Source organism: Biomphalaria glabrata, chromosome 1 (assembly GCF_947242115.1).
Source record: "Biomphalaria glabrata chromosome 1, xgBioGlab47.1, whole genome shotgun sequence".
Taxonomy (NCBI): domain Eukaryota; kingdom Metazoa; phylum Mollusca; class Gastropoda; family Planorbidae; genus Biomphalaria; species Biomphalaria glabrata.
The window spans coordinates 68,014,797-68,036,293 of NC_074711.1; the positions used below are offsets into that span (position 1 = coordinate 68,014,797).

Sequence of the window (21,497 nt, forward strand, 5' to 3'; positions counted from 1 at the left end):
TTTCACATAGTCTTATTGTCTTTGTACTGCACAGTCTACTTAGCATTGTATTTCACATAGTCTTATTGTCTTTGTACTGCACAGTCTACTTAGCATTGTATTTCACATAGTCTTATTGTCTTTGTACTGCACAGGGGTTTGCTTGTTATATCTAAAAGTTCCCAATCAGAAAAGTGTAGACGCCGACAATGTCACTTTCAATATGAACTGAATACTCCATCATGTGTATTCTGTATAAATAGCACGTATAGGGACCACCCTAAAATGAGTAATAATGATATATTAGCTTTAATAGCTGACCAATACATACTTGACATTGACGAGTACATTGGAAGTCAACACATAAAAAACAAATTCATGTTAGTTGAAATCGATTATATTGCGGCCATTAGACAAAACACAATCATGCCAAATCGTATTTTTAAAAATAAATATTTGAACGTAATGAATACTACTTCTAGAATGTCCGAGTCATTCTCAAAATACTAACTAAATAAATAAACAAACATTTCGAACAAAAAAAAAGTAAAAGAAAAATAGTTTCAGTTTACAAATAGAGGATATTTTACCAACCAAGAAATTAAAGGATATCTTCCAGAGCACACCAAGTGGATAGGGAAGAATGTTGTGATTAGAAAGTGTGTAAAAGATATAAATCGACCTCATTGTAGGTTTTGTTTAGGGATTTACAATGACCAAACCTAATTGTAGAAAATGCATCTGTGCGTTGCAACAATGAAATATTATAAACTAGAATATTATGCGGCTATATTTTAGCTCATTTGAAATAAAGAAGCATGAATATATTAAAATTAAAAACAAAAACAAAAAAAAGACTTACAGTATGTCATTGTAGTTTAAAAAAATATATGCAGGGAGGCAACTTAATAACAGGCTCCTTATAGTTCAGAACACCGAAACGCAAGGGAAGCTATTGTTAAAAGTAATGCTACTTTATATTATTTGCTGAATTATCTTTCTTAGGTGCAATAATAAACATTTCTTAAGGTTTACTCAATTTAAAGGGACACATTTTTGTGTCTGTGAACTTATCAAACCTAAGCATAGGCCTACCTATATAGTATAAATATCAGTAGCAAACCTTTAATTATTTATTATAAATCATTCAATACACATCTAGGATCTTTTGGGAAGTGCTTTTAATAAAGAAATTCATACAATCAGATCAGACTCTAAATAAAAACAAAATCACATGTATTCTACTGTTTGTTTTCTGAGCATTAAAGTAATAAAATAATGACACTCCCTTCAAGTATCTAATGCTTTCTTGTCTTTTTATAAATGCAAATGTTGTTTTTTTGTGTATATTGTAACATAAATTTTTTTTCAAATTTGGTTTCATCAATTCCACTAATAGGCACAAAAGTTGTATTGGATTGGTTTAAAACAGTAGGTAACATCATTGTTAAATTGAAAACATTACATTCATGATTCTATGCAAAAAGCATTCAAATATATTAGAGATGGATAGAAACCTAGATCTATGACTAGAGAGCTACATCTATGACAAGAGCTACATCTATGACTAGAGAGCTACATCTAGGATTTGAACTCAATCTACTGTACACAGCAAAACAACAAGAATGCTAATACTATCAAACAACAAAAAGTGTGGGGTCACAATTCTATTAGATTAGTAAACATTTATTTTTAGAATTTATCTTGCTAAACGTAAAACCTTTTGTTTTTCTATAAAACTGTAAGTTAAATATAAAACTTGATAACTTAAAAAAGAAAAAAAATATACTTTGTTGTAGACACATTTATTTATTTAATGAATTTATTTCAAACTAACAGTGAACTAAATCTCTACACATCAGTTTTGTCAAATTTATAGGCCTATATATATATATGTATATTTAAAAAAAAACTATGAAAATAAACATATGGGAGCCAATCTATATTAAAAAAAAAAATGAGTATATCATCAACAACAATTAAATAACAAATTATCATGGAATGTTAGAGGGGTAAATCCAATCAATGATCATGAGGTAAATGTGAGTTTCTTGCTGGGTTGCATTCCAAATGACTGACTCAAGCATTTCCATTCTTTCTGGGTTTTTTTCATTAGCTTAGTTTTTCCTGAGCAAATGAATTGCTTGAAAAACTGTGAACGGGTAGAATGGATGAGATACGTTATCTGTATGTGAACATGAGTATCAAACATCTTGTCCCAATGTTTTCAAACTTTTAAGTTTGTTTAGCGTGTGTGTTTTGTAACTCCTAGTGTTACACATCTGAAACAAAAAGATTTAAAATAAAAAAGGTTTTGTTAATATATGTTTATATAATAATAATAATAATAATAATAATAATAATAATAATAATAATAATAATAATAATAATAATAATAATAATAATAATCTTTATTATCCGTAAGGAAATTTGTCTTACAATTTGTGCATTACACCAAACAAAAAACATTATAACTATAAGAAACCAAAGTGTACATTCACACCAGACTCACTCATAATTTACATGTGACAAAGTTTATACCAGATTGTTCTTATTTAATGATTTGATTGCCAGGGGAACAAAAGAGTGTTTGTGTCTGTTTGTCTTTGCTATCGGTGTCTTGTATCTCTTTTGTGATGGTAAAATCACAAAATCCTGACACAAAGGGTGATTCTTTATTTCGAGGATCTTGTTAGCTTTTTTATAGATGTTTGTCTCAAACAACTGACCAAATGGGGTTTGTTTTTTGCCAATGATTTTGCCAGCAGCATTTAGGATTCTATAAAGTTTATTCCTATTTTTAATGCTCAGATTGCCATACCAGGCAGTGATATTGAAACTTAAAATATTGCAGATGTGAGCGTGATAAAACATAGCCAAGACCTTTTCGCTAACATTAAACGAGGACAGTTTTCTTAGTAGTCGTAATCTTTGCTGCCCTTTTTTGCTGATATAATCAGTATTTGCAGTAAAATTTAGTTTATTATCTAGGATAGTACCAAGGTATTTAAAGGTTTGCACAATTTCAATAGTCTCTCCAGCTACAGAAACAATATCATTTCCCTTCTTGTCCCTACGAAAATCGATTATCATTTCTTTGGTTTTTTTTACATTTAATAATAAAAAATTATCTTTACAGTATTCCTCAATGTGTTCTAGTTCTTTGAAATACTCATTTACGTCTGAGCTCTCTGAGAGCAGGGCAAGAAGAGCCGCATCATCAGCGAATTTTGTGAAGGAGCAACAAGAACTATCGGATTGAAAATCATTGGTGTACAAAATGAACCACAATGGCGATGTTACAGCCCCCTGGGGCGCCCCTGTGTTAACTATGCGTTCATTAGATATAACATTGTTTACCCTAACCCTCTGAGCTCTCTGGGTCAAAAATTCATTAGCCCATAGTATTATGTATGGACTAAATCTGCTTATATGTTATACTTCTAAAATGAAGCAATCTAAAATTAATAATTAATTAATGTTGGTACAAAAATTCTGTCAGTGAAATTATTTTTTTGTTTTTTTTTTGTTTTCTAGCTTTTATAATATATAATTAAATCTTTATACATTTGTGTGCAAAAAAAAAAGTTTATTGTTTAGAGTCATATTTGGTACATGAAAAGAAAAATGTGACTATTACCTTTACAAAACATTCCAAGAAATTCTTTTTTATGTTTTAATAAATCATCAGCAGAGCTCAAATACAAGACATGGTCTGAGCCTGAAGCTATTCTCTCTAGAGTTGCTTTGTTGTAATCAGTGTTTAAATTTACAATGAACACCTGAAAGGTAAAAAATACAGAAATATCTTTGAATCTTTTGACTACAACAAACTATACAATATATACAAATAAAATATGCCAGTAATCTTCTTCACAATAATTTTTTGACAATGTATTTTGAGTTCCATATGTAATACAATCTTTTAGAACATGTGCCAACACTTTTACCAGTTTTTAAGAGGAAAAAATTGGACTAATATAAACAGTTTAGCAAATGCGAAATTAACTTTCAAAGCCGATTATCATTGTGATTGCTTTACTCAGCTCATTTTATTTTTATAGAAGGTCAGAGAATAAAAAACAGAGCAGGATCTCACACCACACCATCACAAGCTAAGTTAAGGAAGGCCTACTGTAATGTAATCTCTTCATAATACCTGTACACACACATTTTGTTTCAACTAACCATTTCAGCTCAATTTCTTGTAACGGTTTTCAATTAGAATTCAAAACTTTAACAACAACAATAAATTATGTGATGGTCATGATTTTTGTTCAATGTCCAAACATAGGCCTGATTTATTTTAGGATATTTAGAGTTGAATCCGGTGAATTAAAGGGGTCTAGTAGATCAGACCAGCATGTTATTAGGAACAAACGATAATATCTCGATGTGGTTTGATTAACTAGATTCGACTGTACATCATTATAAGCTAGAACTGCTACATTCAAGGTTTACAATAGAAAGGTATGTCAAAAGATGACATCCTGGTCATGTCGTAAGCACTTTGAACCCTGCCCACTTCCAAACCCAGCCATTTTGACTAGGACATAATACTCTAAATGAAAATCCAAAACTTATAAAAACAAACAAAATATATCATAAAAAATTGTTTACTCTATACTAAAATATTCTTCATTTAAGATGTATCTGAAGTTGGTAAAAGTTAAAAAGTATGCCTACAATATGTACCTCTATTAATTGAAATTTTGCTCTCAAAAACTCATTGATGATTTCCCTATTATTGCTGATGTCTCCATGTAGGAATGCCACAAGTCTTCTCTTGGCAAAATCTCGAGCCCCATACTCAGTGTCAACAAAAAAATATCGTCTGATGTGCTTAAGCAATGTGCTAATGTCTGGTCCATTATCTTCATTTAACTTTTGAATAAAACTTTCTCGCTTCAAATGCTGAAAAAAACAACATTTAAAACATTTTGTTTAGAAATGAATTTCGGAACAATATTTCAAATAATATTTGTAATACAAATTTCAATAAATACAAACAATATTGAAACTATTTGATTCTCTAAAGAAATGTAATATTGAATGCTGTTTTAACAGTTTAAACAGAATGACTACAAGACAAATATTATTACAAATAGAAGTTTTTTTATAATCAATAACTTAATAAAGTAAAATTTATTTCCTAATTGTTAGGCCGACATTTTTTAATTTCATAATGTTTTGGGTGTCCCTGAGTCCACCCAACTCATATGGGTACCCAACTTTAGTTGGGGAAAGTAAAGTCGGTTGGTTGTTGTGCTAGCCACAAGACACCCTGCTCATTAATGATTGTCCAAAGAAACAGATGACCTTAACATCATCTGCCTATAAGTCTGAAAAGGAAAACTTTACTTTTTTTTCTAGGCATACATTTCAAGTGTATTGACTTGTATTCTAAATTAAAAGATTTTTTTTTTCAGAAGTGTCGTGAATTTGTTTATGGATTGTCACACCTAGTGTTTGTTTACATTTGTTAGACTGTGTACTGACCCTATTTCATGTTGTGATCTCTACTATGTGTGTAGTTGTTTGTCATTCAGTGTAATAAAGCTTTAGATATAACATGGTTTTCGTTATGTTAAAGTACAACAAGAACATATTGAATATTTGATGGACTTTTATAACATTCAGAAATCATTATATTGATTAGTATATTTTTTTTAATTTGCATTCTGAGGATGTCCTACCTGGATAAATGTGATTTCTCCCTCGTGACAAGTCTTTGACACAACTCCAACTCTAACATTCCCAGTATTAATGCTCAGGTCTTCAGAGAAGTTCTGCAGGAATCTCTTAATCTTGCCAGAGGCCAATTTTCCATGTGCATACTCATCATACAGAAACAGTACATCCATATGAGTGTTCTCACCACATGCTAGGAATACAATTCAAAGAATTGCTGAGACATTGTGAACTCATTTAAAGTTTTAATGTTTAGATACTTTTTTTTTTCAATCATAAGACTTTGAAAAAACTATAAAGAACAATGTGTAAGCCAATTAGATTTGAAAACATTAAATCAAGAACAGCAACTTTCATTAAGTAGTATACTTACTTCCCTTGTCATTCAACACATGTTCAACTGAAAAGAGAATAAAAGCAAATTGTAAATAAATTAGTTACAAAAGAATGAACACATTGACCATATAAATATAAAAGTCAGTGTTAACATATTCTATAGTAAGTAAGTGCTAGTCTAATTACATATCCATTCAAAATCAAAATGTTTTCTGTATTATCTGTCGATCTTCAAAACGTTATGTTTCTATGCTATAATTGCCCCAACATTGCTGTCTTTTTTTTTTTTACTATTTATTACTTTAATGAATTGCTAGAAAAAACTATCTTAAAAATATAATTTTAAAAAGAAGAGCAGATAAATATGTTAACAATTTATTATGCGAATCCTCAATAGCTGTTTCTGTTCAATAATATTGAAAACTATACGATTTTCTGGCCATGATGATAAAACAATACACCCGGTATAACCAAGGACAAAGTATAGTTTTTCACATGACCATGCAAACTCAGTAGCAACCTGCTTATTTTCCAAATTTGATGCAGTCAAAGCAGTTGTCCAACCGGGGTCTATTTACATAATAATAAGAATAGTGAGCAATAATGGACGAGTCCTAGAACTGGAATGGTCAACAACAATTAGAAACTGAAACCATGCTTCTTACCTTGTGATACACTGCTGGACAAGGATGATCGGATAGTGTCAAAGGAATTGAAGTTATCTATTTCAAATATGTAGTTTTCATAAGGGTCACTGGAGTACAACCTCAGCTCGTTTCTGCCAACATTTCTTCCAACTGAGACAGTGAACATTGTGATACCTTCTTTCTTGGCCAGAGTTGCGTTGTCCATAGCGAACTGGAGATGTCTTTAAGTGAAGAGAAATAAAAACAAAAGAATTAAACAAACGTATTGCTAATCATAAAATATTAAAAAACAACAACATTTGACTTGAACATAAAAAAAGGCTACTATCCATCAATACTTCCAAGACTACGTGGTAGGGCTAGTTTTAAGTTCTTACATCCTCGTTTCTCATAACTAAACGGATTTCTGTTAAGCATTTTGGCCAAATGAGAAATAGGTCTACCAGATGTGATAAATTACATCTACGGCTATTTCTTTAAAAGGTAACGTTTAACTCATCTTGGGATCCAGCCAAATAAGCACCACTACAAAGATCAGGCTCTTTAGCTCTTATTTACCCCCTTCTACTTTAAGAAGCAGAGACCTGAAGAACCACCGTCACCACTATGAAAAAAAAAAATCTAGGTTTTCATCAATACCCGCATCAGAAAGATTCTTATGGTCCGCTGGTCAGAGAAAATCACTAATGAGGAACTGCGGCGAAGGGTAAAGCAGCTGCCCATTGAAGAAGAAATCCTGGCCACAGAAAGGTCACGCTCTTCCCAAGCCTGCATTCAACATGACAAGACAAGCTCTCACAAGACAAGCTCTCACAAGACAAGCTCTCACAAGACAAGCTCTCACAAGACAAGCTCTCACAAGACAAGCCCACAACTGAAACCTTCCAAGGAAAAAGGAAGATGGATGGCACAGAAAAATGCGCCGAGATTAGGATGCAGAGGCCAAGAAGATGAGGCAAAAAGTGGGTGACAGTTGGGAGGATTCTCCTAGGACCGAGACGCCTGGAGGAAGCTGGTTTGTGGTCTATGTCCCAGACGGGACAACAAACACAGATGAGTAGAATCCTATTGCAATAAACATAAACTTCTGTATTCCCTTTAATTTAGAATTAGATACAGTCTTTCAAATCCTATTTGAGAAGCGGATGAATTCAGTTCCGTTACATAAGATTAAGATTTATGTATATATATATATAACAATCATATTAGGTACATGTCTTAGCACACCTAGATCTAGGTTCATGGGCGTAGCCAGAAACCCCCCCCCCCCGAAATGAAATCCCCCCGGGGGAAGGGGTGGAATTTAGTGAGTGATTTTTTGCTTTGATTTTGTTTATTTTAGGAGAGATTTTAATACTAAACTATCACTTGCCCCAGCGCAGCTAAGGGGGTTTTGAGTTTAAAAACCCCAACAAGACGGTTTTGCAGTTACATCCCCATTTTCTATTTTAAAAAAAATGTAAACTACAATTCCCAAATTCCAAGAGCTAAGGGGGGTTTTGATTTTAAAACCCCCTCCTAAATTTTCGATAAATTCCCCTCTTCGATATAAGACTATCCATAAATCAGTCACCAGATTCTATGAGCGTAGCCAAGAGGGGTTTTGTGTTTAAACTCCCCTCCAGCGGGGTTTGCAGCTAAAAACCACCTCTTCAATATAAAAAAAAGCAAATTACACACTCAAAATTCTATGAGCGTAGCCAAAGAGCGTTTGAGTTTAAACCTCCTTTAGCGGTGTTTGAAGCTAAAAAAATAAACCTTATCCTCCAGAGGGCTTTTTTAAAACCCCTCTAGATGGTTTTGAGTTTTAAATCCCCCTACAGACAGTTTTGAGGTTGAAAACGTCCCTCTTCAAAATTTATTCTAAAGCAAACTAAATTCACAAAATTCTATGAGCTAAAGAGGTTTTGAATTTGCTAAAAAAAAACCTCCAGAGATATTTTAGTTTAAACCCCCCAACTGATTATTTTGACGATAAAACTTCCCTTTTCGATATAAAATCTAAAGCAAACTACAGTCACCTAATTTCAAGAACGTAGCCAAGAAAGGTTATAAATTTCTACCAGTGGCTGGGCTCCATTAATAAAGTGCAGTGAATAGTCATCTGCCAAAATTTGAAAAAGACTAAATGTGGCACAACTAAGTGGCTAAGACGGATTTTAGGAGTCAGTTATAGAGATCGGGTCTAAATCAAGGAAATCCTATGAGTCGACCCCTTATTAAGGTTGTGACAGAGCGTCGCATGAGGTTTGCAGTACATGTTCTCCGACAAAATGAATTACGCACAATAAGAGTTGCGATGACATAGAGGCCATTACGAGGAATGCGCAAACAGGGAAATCCTAGTATAACTTGGTGCCACACTTTCATGGAGGACCTCAGAGCAGGTGGGAAGAGGTTTCAGACATTGCCAGTGACAGATTTTTGTCGAAGCAGCCTGCCGCCCAATGCGCCGAACGGCGACTGAGGATCTAAGTAAGTAAGAATAGCAGATTAGGTTTTTGAAATAAAACTTTTTAATAGCAGGATAATCTTCTTCTTATCTTATATAATACAGACGTTACTTCAAAAAAAGATGATGATTACGTCCTACGCGTCATGCATTCAGTCATGCAATTTGTTGGCTTTCAATACCGGAAATGGTGTTTGGCGGCGGGGCTCCGCCCCGAACACCGCTGGGGAACCTCATAGCGTTCTCCCAGACCCCCTTGCTGGCAAGGGCGGGGAGTCTACAATTTTTCCACTAACTTCAGGAAGAACCTATTCTAGGGTACAATAAACGTGTTCCGAAAGAATGAAGGTTCAGAATGTAATAAAGATTAATTATGTACACGCACAGACACACACACACACACACATATATATATGGCTGGGGGCAGAGAAAAAAATCCCCCCAACCCCCCCTCCCCGCGCAAAAAATCCTGGTTACGCCCATGTCTAGGATCTATTGCAGACTGCTCCAAAATAAAGGTCAGGTAATGAATAAAATAAAAGGATCTCCAAAGCGTCTCGCTATTCGTTTCCGGGTAGGTTGGATTTAAAACTTTCCAAAGTGTTCGGAAAGTTCCCATTTTCAATTAAAATGAAAGACACAGTTACCAAGCATTCCAATGGAACAAGGTGGGGTGAAAATAAAAGGCTTGACTGCATTCATAAAAACGCAGTTTGTTTACATCCGTTTATTGATGGAAAGACCAATAAGACTGCACACACAGATATTGTACACGGGTGAACATAAGGCTGAAGTGGAAATAGCAAGGTCGCGATCAAGTTGATCACTTAGAGTTGAAAGGATATCAAAGGAACAACTATGGGTCGCGTGTCATGACGTCATCAAGAAGGTGTGCTAGTGGTTAATGACAAAGTGAAATGTTGAAGTCGTAATTTTTGAGTTTCTCCAAATTAGTCTCGAGAGAGTAGATTACAACTATAGCCACTATCCAAATAAGTCTCGATCAAATAGACAACAGCTATAGCCACTATCCAAATTAGTCTCGGTAGAGTTGATTACAACTATGGCCTCTGTTCATTAAGTGTCGATTAAGTATGTTCCATACTACTATCTGAAATAAGTCTTGAGAAACTAGCAAGTAGGTTTAGTTCTTGTGACTGTTTCATTATCTATCTCTACTCCATAGCAGCATCAATCATCAATATGTTTTGTTTTATGTGTCTTAATGTTGTTGTTTTTTAACCGCAATGAAAGGGAGGTTATAATCAGTTTGATAATTTATTTTCAATTTCAACTAAAAAATGTCAAGAACAATATGTTTTGCCATTAAAAATGCTACAATTCTTTATGGGTTTTTTTATGCAAGCTTTATTACAAGTACTTAGCCATTTTGTTTTTCAATAAGTTTTGAATTTATTTTCTGCTACAAACGGAACAGTTAGGAAAATTGGATTCTGTGGTGATAAAAAATGCAAAGAAAACAAAAACGTTACCCTATAGCTGACGGCGCCTTACGGCAATGTGTGTTCGGGTATTTCCTTTGTACACCGGATACACCAACAAGCTGGCTATTAATAGTTTTGTTCACCTTGTATGAAAATGTTCAATATTGCTTAGATAAGTCTAATAGACTAAAGAAGCTTTGTAAACAGAAGGAAAACCTATATAGAAAATTGAAAGAAACCAAGGCAGAAAGAGTTTACAAAAAGTATATAAAAATTAAACACCAGACCCAAAAAGTAAGCAGACAGCTGCATAGTGAACACATAAACAATGTAATATCTAAAGATAACAACAAAAACCTATGGTCATACATTAAGTCTAAGAAAATGGAAACAACAGGCATAGCGCCATTAAAAGATGAACATAACATAATACATAATGATAATGAAACTAAAGCAAACATCCTAAACAAATACTTTGCATCGGCATTCTCAGCCCCAGGAGACAAAGACATATTACTGAATTTGAACCAAGTAGACAACAAAGAAGATTTAGTAGTACAAGAAAATGGAATTCAAAAACTATTAGCCAACACCAAACCAAATAAAGCGTCTGGACCTGAAACCACTTAGACAAACATAATGTCCTCACCCCATACCAACATGGCTTTAGGAAATAAAGATCATGTGAAACACAACTAATAGGACTAATTGATGATTTTTCAAAAGGTTTAGATAATAGTGAACAAATAGATGCTATCTTACTAGATATTTCCAAGGCTTTTGACAAAGTTCACCACCATAGTTTGCTTAAAAAATTAAAATATTTTGGCATTAATGGTCCACTGCATCAGTGGATTAAAGATTTTCTGATAGGGAGAGAACAAACTGTAACAATAAATGGCTCTAAATCAACACCGATAACAGTAAACTCAGGTGTACCACAAGGAACAGTCTTGGGACCACTACTATTTTTAATTTACATAAATGATTTACCAAATTGCATTAGTTCAGGAACAAAAGTCAGATTATTTGCAGACGATTGCATAATATATAGAACAATAAAACAACACAAGACACAGATATTTTACAAAGAGAATTAGATGAATTACAGAAATGGGAATCAAATTGGAGCATGTCTTTCCACCCAGAAAAATGTCAGTTGTTAAGAGTAACAAAAAAACTAAAACAAATTAATTCCATTTATCTTATTCATGGCAAACCAGTAACACAGACTAAAAACGCAAAATACCTAGGTGTTATAATAAATGAAAAACAGTCATGGAATCCATATATTGATGAAACTATAAAAAAATCCAACAAAGCATTAGGATTTATTAAAAGAAACTTCTATAAATCAAATAAGAACGTAAAACTAAAATGTTATTTAATCTTGGTTAGGCCAATAATAGAATATGCATCCTCCGTTTGGGACCCTCAACTTAAGAAAACATTAAGAAACTGGAACACAAAATAGAGCAGTGAGATTCATAACAAAGGAATATTCACATTTGACTAGAGTAACACCATTACTAAAATCACTAAATTTAGCAACAGAAAGACAGAAGACTCAAAAGTAAAGTAGCAATTATACATATAACACTGAACCATAATCTCCAAATACAAAAACAAAATTTAATAAAATACTCTGAAAGACACAAAAAATAAAGGCACATTGCTCGTTCCATGTGCTAGGACAAATTTGTACAAATACTCCTTCTTCCATAGTGCTATTAGAGCATGGAATGGGTTGCCTGAGCTAGCCAGGAAAACCAGTGACTTGGCAGAATTTAAGTCATTGGTTAATATGCATGACTAAATGCATGACGCGTAGGACGTAATCATCTTCTTTTTTGAAGTAACGTCTGTATTATATAAGATAAGATAAGATAAGATAAGAAGAAGTCTGAAAGGGGAACTTGAGCTAATGGATTGATTGGTTAGTTCTTTACTTACAGACTAACACATCGCTACCCTGAATTCGAATACATGAACTAGGTGTATTGGTGTAAAGGTTTAGGCCAACTTAGCGCTCGCTTCAATAATTATAACAATTGCAATGTGAGTGAACACTGTCCCTCTATTTTAACGACAAGTTCCACCCAACTTCTAAGTCAACTAATAGCATTACCTTCACTTGACAGATCAGAGGTAGACCTAAATGTAAGTTATCGTGAAACTCGCCGAAAACAAAAGTTTGAAATCACCAACAAACGCTCGTAAGTTCTATCTCCCACAGACCACAATTTTCGTGGAAAAAATTATTCTTTAGTAGAATGGGGGAGTTGCTGCGTGTGGCTTCAGTCATTGTCCTAATTAATCATGTCCTACATTAGACTTTGTCCTACCTTGCTGCATCATCTGTGAACAGTACAGAGATAAGGGGAACATCTGTTCTCCTGAGAGCTGTTGACAGCCCCACTCTTCGCATTCCATCTATACCTCTGTAATAAAAGGAAACACATATTAGTGCAAAGATATATTTATATATCTTCAGGGGCGTAGCTAGGAATTTTCTATCGTTTGGGGGCCCGGTGGGCTTGACCTCTTTGGCCCTTGCATTTTTGCGTAGTATTTAATTTTTAATGTAAAAGAAAAATATTTGGGGGGCCCCGCTCAAGTGGGGGCAGGGGGATTTTCAAATTCTCCCCCTCCTTCCCCCACCCTATCTACGCCACTGTCTATTTGGCTACATTGATGTGAGAATCTTTTACTATGGAACAGGTTTTAATAATATACTATAACTATGGTTTGATATCGTTTTATACGTTGTGGCTATTGTGGGCAATCTATTTATTTCATTGACATTATGGCCTCAAATAATCTTATAAGTGTTTAGTGAAATGACGACGTAGATAAACGTATTGTTGCCCCCCTCCTCTCACAATCAATTATAAACAAAATACACATGTCTGCATATCTATAACCTAGGTCAAACTGCTGATGACTACGACCTATTTAAACACCATTTTACGTTGTATTTCAATTATTCCCCTTACTAAAAATACACGATTATTTTTATGAACATTTTTTCCTTGTTTTGTCAAATCAGCCCCTAGAAGGCATGAGTTTCAAGTGACATAATCTCTATTATTAGGATAGTGGTACGCAGTTGTATGGTGCATAAGCCAAGTTAGAAAACCTTATTAGCCTATATTGAATGTCAGAAGACTATAGTGAAAGTCAGACAATAGAGACTAGGCTTCTGAAGTGGATTTCTCACTCATTTCTATATTATGTTAAACAATTGTTAAAAACATGAAATAATAGTCAAAGTTTTTCCACGATCAATTATTTTTATCAAAATATGTTTTTTTTTTCTTTTTAGATTTTTTAATGTCTAAATATTTTTTATACAGACTTTCTCTTTTCTTTCCGTCAGATCTTTCGAGTGGGTCAAATCGATTGGAAGGGTCCTAGCTTTATTTGGTCCCCTACAGGCATACATATACACTTCTTGAAGAAGAGAACTAATTGAATGAGGTCAGGGCTTACCTAGAGATGTAGCCGTTTCCCGCATAGAACGGGGCCGCTTCTATGGCCTGCATCAGCTGAGCCTTGGTCATCGTATTGTTGAGAGGAATGTACACTGTCATTGTCTCACTGTAAAGCCCCACGCCAACGCGCGTGGCGTCCGGGCCTATGTCCATCTCGGACACCAGATTCGTTATAAACTTAAGCTGCGTCCGGTAATCAACAATCCAAATGCTGCCCGAACAGTCAGCCAGAAAGAAAATGTCCGCTTTTTTCTTTGCCCATGCTGAAATAAAGTTTAGTAACAGTATTAGTTTACAAAACAAAGCAATATGTGAACAATTATAAGGAATCTCTTTTTTTCTGTATTGTTCAGAAAAGGAGAATCTTGACAGTCCATTTTAGTTAAGATGTGGAGTATTTATTACATTATGCCTGATTATGGTAATTGTGTTTATGTATCAGTTATAGTTATTTTGTTCACATTTATTCGTAACTGGTCGTGGGAATGTGTTTACATCCTAACTATGTGTACTGTTTGAGTTACTTCCCTGTGTTAATATATTAAAGCTATACACGACGGACATGGTATTTTGTTGAAGTGTTTGAATAAGTCTATAACATACACAACAATGACATCAAATTAACTAAAGAAAGAGACACTTTAGATCTGTTCATCCAAATTATGAAGCAGTAACATGGGAAGCTTTGTCAACTTTAGGTCATTACAAAGCTTACATCAACTCACTCTGTCTGGTAAAAATAATTTTACATGATTTTTCTCCCATTTCCCATTGTTGGATCAAGTTAAAACTTTGCACAATAATTCATTGAATCTGACAAGACATGAATCTATTAAAATAATTAAACAATTAGTTAATTAAATGTTGGTGATCAATTATTTTGTTTGATTTTGAAATAAGGGGAATATATGCTACTTAATGAAAGATGTGATATATATCTATATATGATTTAGTTGTTGTTCTGTTTTTGTACGCTTATATTGCAATACAAGTTCTATTAGATCTCATACAACCATATACAATGGCAATTTATTGTGCATGTAAGACATTTGTTTGGCAGAAGTGACCGAACACCAAGTAAAACAAGAGATACTTAGAGTCCAAGTGTTAGTGGAGAGTGTTTTGTGGGACACATAAACAAAAGTCAGATGGCTTTAAAGGGGTTTGAAGTTGTTTGAATGACTTCCACCCCAGCTGAAGTACTATAGTCTACAACTAAGACTACTTGAACACAGTGATTAAAGTGTAGGCTCTTAGTGTTAACTTCTTGTAGGGCAAAGATTTTGTGCTTGTCTTTGTCAGAATGTTGAAGATTATAAACTTTTATACCCACGCTTTTTTTTTTTTAATTAATTCTGGAAATAGGTTTATTAAACTTGCTTAGCTAGATTGTGGTGGGAGGTGGGGGGGGGGGGGTAGCGGGCTTAAAAGAGGTCATTCGAGTTATCCAGAAATTGGGACTTTCAAGGAAAAACCAGAACACAAAATGTAGGCTTGAAATGTTGACGTCACTTTTTGATCATCAAATTTTAACTTGATCCCGATGGTAGAGTGGGTTTTCTGAGTTTCTAAGGCAAGTGGGCAACAGACTGTCAAGGTATCAACACAATGTACTAGAAAACAAAAACTTGTTGTTGCTCTGGGTGTTCAAGAAAAGAATACAACTTTCTGCTGACCTCTGCAAGTGATAAATATGAACAAAGGTTACAAAAGTGATGTTATAGGAATGTTATAGTGTTGTTATGGAAGCGCCGTGGCTGAGCGGTAAAGCGCTTGGCTTGCGAGCCGAGGGTCCCGGGTTCGAATCCTGGTGAAGACTGGGATTTTTAATTTCGGGATCTTTGGACGTCTCTGATTCCACTCAGCTCTAATGACATAAGTTGGTTAAGGCGGTTGATCGTTGTTCTGGCCACATGACACCCTCGTTAACCGTAGGCCACAGATGACCTTTACATCATCTGCCCTATAGACCACAATGTCTGAAAGGGGAACTTTACTTTACTATACTGATGTCATACTGATGTCATAGTGATGTTAGTGATGAGAACGTCACCAATTTGTTTAACATCTCAAGTATTACAAGTTTTCAACATTTTTGGTTAAAATCTGTAATGTAGATTTTAAGTGTTTTTACAATTGACTAAAATGAGATATCCTGACAACTTGATACAGGTTTAAGTTGATGACAAATTATTAATTGGCACATTTACGTTCTTTTTCTTTTCTTTTTACAATGCCTCTATTCAAGTCACACTTTCAGAGTGGAATCTGAGTGGGCAAAGGTGGGTGGACGCGATTCTCAAAAAAAAAAAAAACGGCTTTCACAATTTGGACATTTGAAAATTAATTTATATTGTTGAGGAAAAGATTACTAGCTCGTTGGCAACACTAAAATTCTAATTATTTCTAATAATTCTTCAGAGTTTAACAAGAATTAAATTAAAATTTGGCTAGAGAACAAGAAAGTATGTATCTTGAATAAACTAGACATCTTCCAGTATTTCCGCATGTAGGCCCCATTCATTGAAGAGTTTCATCAATTAATGTTCAGGAACATTTGACTCACCGTTTTCTACTACTAGATGTAAAGACCAATCATTGGAACATTATAAGAAAGATGAGTATATTAATACATTCGATTTACCAGGATTTGTTCTCGGGTGCGGGTTGGGGATCAACAAGTAAATAATTCGAAACTAAAGTCTTTCATGTTTCGTTCCGGGACTACGAAATTCAATTTTACTTTTCAGACAAGTAGCGATTCAAACGCTAGGATGTTTCTTAGTAAGAAGCGTGCAAACGTGACCTAGTTCATCGAAGACCAGACAAATCTCCGTCTCTGTGAACCTTTGTCTAGTGTCAATATGTCTAATTGGTAATGTCACACGCGTCATTCAATATGTCATCAGGGCTCTGCATATTGTTAGTCATCCTTTTTTAATAACATCACGAAACATTACTGTCACGGAACATCACCAAACATTGGTGTCACGAAAATAAAACATAAGTGTCACGGAACATAATAAAACATTAGTGCCATGGATGATAAGAACAATGACGTATGAATATAAACACAAAATGTTGGCTATTTTCTAAGAAAAAAAACGTGGTGGTCACTTTTTGATTGGGCTTATATTTTTAGATTTCTGTGTATAAGTTTAAACCATTAGTTGTCAAATTATCTATAGGTTATGACCTTTGTATGTCTGAATATTAATAGGTTTCGATGCGCCTAACAGAATAGAATATTCATCCCCACCCCATTTTGTTTTTGGTGAAAGGTCCTATAAGAACACTTTATTCTGACTTTATCGTAGGATTAATTATTATCAGAAGTTAATTTGAATATTCAAACAATTTCCTACCTTTAGTGGCATTCTGGCTTCTGACTTGGCTGACGAACACCTGTAGAGCAGAAGTGTTACTTTTAAGGTGAAATAATAACGCAGATAACGAGCGGTACATTTCAGAGAAATCTTAGTGAGCCACTAATTTGTATTTCTTTATTCTTTAAATAAAATAATGTTGTTTTCAAATCCAATCAAGTCCAATTATCATCAACTATAAAAGTTCGCCAACAAGGATTGAACCAGCACCATTATTAGAACTGTAGAATCAAATGTTGTAAGCTCTTTCGTTTGAGCAGACAATAATTTCAATCTGCAAGAAGAATTAGACTTTCACTTTAAGCCTTGAACTTATTGTAAAGCAAGAGAGATTTGATAGAAAGTTCAACTGGCTCGCACTGAGATAGTGTACTTAGTTGGCAACTTGAGGTTCCATGCACTGAGATAGTGTAGGGGCCTACTTAGTTGGCAACTTGAGGTTCCATGAAACATCCTCACCACTGTTTAGTTTATCGTGAAATACTGCACAACAACATTCGATTTTAGACTTGAACTACAATGTACGACTCTCTAAAGTATTTTAGACTAGAACTACAATGTACGACTCTCTAAAGTATTTTAGACTAGAACTACAATGTACGACTCTCTAAAGTATTTTAGACTTGAACTACAATGTACCACTCTCTAAAGTATTTTACACTAGAACTACAATGTACCACTCTCTAAAGTATTTTACACTAGAACTACAATGTACGACTCTCTAAAGTATTTTAGACTTGAACTACAATGTACGACTCTCTAAAGTATTTTAGACTAGAACTACAATGTACGACTCTCTAAAGTATTTTACACTAGAACTACAATGTACCACTCTCTAAAGTATTTTACACTAGAACTACAATGTACCACTCTCTAAAGTATTTTAGACTTGAACTACAATGTACGACTCTCTAAAGTATTTTACACTAGAACTACAATGTACCACTCTCTAAAGTATTTTAGACTTGAACTACAATGTACCACTCTCTAAAGTATTTTAGACTTGAACTACAATGTACGACTCTCTAAAGTATTTTACACTAGAACTACAATGTACGACTCTCTAAAGTATTTTAGACTTGAACTACAATGTACGACTCTCTAAAGTATTTTACACTAGAACTACAATGTACCACTCTCTAAAGTATTTTAGACTTGAACTACAATGAACGACTCTCTAAAGTATTTTAGACTAGAAGACATTGACATTGCATAGGTCAACGTTTCCCCAATCTTTTTCCTGCACGGAACACTTCACACATTCTGAGCATTTAGCGGAACACTTCACACATTCTGAGCATTTAGCGGAACACTTCACACATTCTGAGCATTTAGCGAATATTTTGCTTATTTTTTAATGAGATTAATTCACAAGATGCACTACTATTTAATAATTGCAGTGGTTTGTGGAACACCTATTCAGGTCTGGTGTTCCGCGGAACACAATTTGAGAAACACTGGTACAGTTTAAAGTTCCTGATGAAATTCCTGTTCCTATATATTCTTGTAAGCTTATAGAGACACTAAAGGACCGAGTAATGAAGTGCCTTGGTCACGTCTTTCACAATTAGGGTCTCTTAAATTCAATCAAAATACATAATGGAATGAAACTCTATAAAATCTAGATCAATCAAATTGAGGAAAAGGTAGAGAGAACAATTTTCTGGGCCCTAAATTCCTCTGCCATCTTTGACTTCAATAGTTCTTTTGAATCGTACTCCTCTAACCACATGTGACGGTTGGGAAACAAATATAAATAGACTGCAGCGGTAATTAACAGGCATGGCGAAGGCCAAATAAAATGTTTCTAGTTCTATAAGCGCTTAGAAATGAGTGAATAAATAAAAGATAAACACACACTAACAATAATGTACTTACTATTGTCAGCAGAAGAAGTTTAAATACTATTCTTCGCATGGTCAACTTCTCTGTGATCCTCGAATGTGATGAATCCAATAGTAGGCTATTTGCAAATATTAGATTTAGGTTCTGTTTGACTCAATCGATTAAGAAACAACGAAGTTTACAAACTATCCAGCAGTCAAGTCCAAAAACTTGTTTTGTAGCTAACACTTCGTCAACTGATTCTACACACGTCGTCTGTTCCGGGTTTTGCTAGGTTACTGTTTATTTTGTTTTTGGCTCTTCTTTATATCCACTGTGTGACGTCATGTGTCACCCTCATGACCTACATACTTGCTCCTGATTTGTTTTTAAATCTCTTGATGTCGTTCTAATTATACACAAAATGCTGATCACGAAAGGTAACTGTGCATGAAAAAACGAGTCGAACGGAGCAAGCCCCCAAGATAGTGAAACCTATTTTTAGAAATTATTTATTGGGAGGCCCTAATCATCTAATGTAATGCCTTCGGTATTTGTGGCGTCATTTAAAAACAATGTATTGGATATCAGTACAGCCATTTAGAGGCGGGATTCTTAAAATAATTCAAACTATTTAGTGGTGGGCGGTCAAGGGGTTCGTCTGGAATGAGGAGACAAAAAAACGAAGGTAGAGCGAAGTTGGATATGATAATATCCTCATAAAGCTACCCATTTTTAATTTGTGTAGCAAGGTATTATGCTAAGTAAAAAAATAAAAATAACATAGTTTCAACATTTAGAAAGATTAAAGCTTTATAAAATGTTTGAACAATGTTTTACGTATTTCAGATGTACCTTCAGATTTGAAGATAATTACATCCTTGCAGACGACTGGGGGGGGGGAGGCAGGCAGGGTTCGAACCCGGGATCAACGAGACCATCCAACGACAGTCCGGAACAGATAACATACGACCAGGCAGCCATCCTGTTTAAAAGAACATAGCTATCTAGATCTATACAAGTTACCAAAACGTCTGGGGGAAAACAAAACCAGGACAAGCAAGCAGTGGGCCAGAGTGTGAAAATGTCCTGCTTTCACTCTGTTGGGTAGATGAAGGGAAGACTATTCAGCATTCGAATTCCTTTCTTCATACAGTCTACTTTCTACACACAAATGTTTTATTGTCATCTATACAGTAGGCCTACCTCAAGGGATATGGTTTTGGTGTAAAAAGCAATCCAATAGGTTGGTCAATACTGTGTGTAAAACTATCAGCACAAAATGAAACAAGAAAGACAAAAAATATTTTTATCGAAAAATCGCTTCCATAATTAGTTTTAAAACCAAAACTGTTTGCTTTTAGAAAACAAAAAGTACAAGTAGCACCTAAACTTTTCAAGCCACAACGCTTGGTGAAATAAGGTATTTTAATTTCTCTTCTAATTTTTGAGATCTGAGTGTGACACACTGGCGGATCCAGAACTTCGGAGTGTGGGGGAGCGATTTTTTTCCAAACCCTAACCCTAACCCCCAGTAAACCCTAACCCTAAGCATAAACGCGCTTACAGTATATATATAATTCTCAAAGTTATGCATATATTAGAATGTTTAAAAAAGCAATATGTTTCTCAACCTTCGGCAAAAAAGCAGACAAAAACAGCAACGTTGAGGCCTTTCTCTTGACAGCTATGGGGTCTCGGGGAGCACTGTAAGCTCCCCCAGTGGGGATCGGGGCGAAGTCCCGACGCCAAAATCGTTTTTTTTGCTTTCTTCACTGCAGAACCGCATTGTCCTGACATCCACAGCTCATTATTTATCCTATTAAAAAAAAAGGATCTTTTGAATAATGTTTTACTTGAAAATATTCTAATATGAATTTATAGGCCCTTACTACCTTGCAAATACAACCGATTTGTTCCTTGAAAAAATAAGATACCTCACATATTATTTCGATTAAGGCTTTGAGAATCGCAGTCGAAAAAAAATTTGAAAAAAAAAACAAAAAAAACAGCCATGTTGAGGCCTTTCCCTAGATAGCTAGCGGGTCTGGGGGTCTGAGACCTTTCTCTTGACAGCTAGGGGGGTTTTGGGGAGCGCTGTAAGCTCCCCTATTGAGGATCGGCCGACGACAAAATCGTTTTCTTGCATTCTTCACTGCATTTTCCTGACATCTACAGCTTATTATTCATCCTATTAAGATAGGACCTTTTGAATAATGTTTTACTTGAAAAATATTCTAATA

The 21,497-nt window shown here is 34.6% G+C and overlaps 1 protein-coding gene across 2 annotated transcripts; it reads right to left on the bottom strand.

The window, feature by feature from the left end:
* Positions 1 to 360: 360 nt before the first annotated feature.
* On the bottom strand, positions 361 to 19,567 carry LOC106070815 (collagen alpha-5(VI) chain-like). Of its 2 annotated transcripts, none has more exons than XM_056010147.1 (10): positions 19,309 to 19,567; positions 17,410 to 17,449; positions 14,043 to 14,307; positions 12,896 to 12,991; positions 6,672 to 6,874; positions 6,044 to 6,070; positions 5,676 to 5,863; positions 4,666 to 4,893; positions 3,620 to 3,761; positions 361 to 2,261 (listed from the first exon to the last, which is right to left on the bottom strand). In XM_056010147.1, the coding sequence occupies exons 1-10, from the start codon at positions 19,345 to 19,347 to the stop codon at positions 2,254 to 2,256; spliced, it is 1,236 nt and encodes a 411-aa protein (XP_055866122.1). In that variant the 5' UTR covers positions 19,348 to 19,567; the 3' UTR covers positions 361 to 2,253. The 2 variants fall into 2 exon arrangements, with proteins under 2 accessions (XP_055866122.1, XP_055866131.1); XM_056010156.1 differs by having other exon boundaries at positions 4,675 to 4,893; positions 19,309 to 19,565.
* Between the last annotated feature and the right edge of the window lie 1,930 nt (positions 19,568 to 21,497).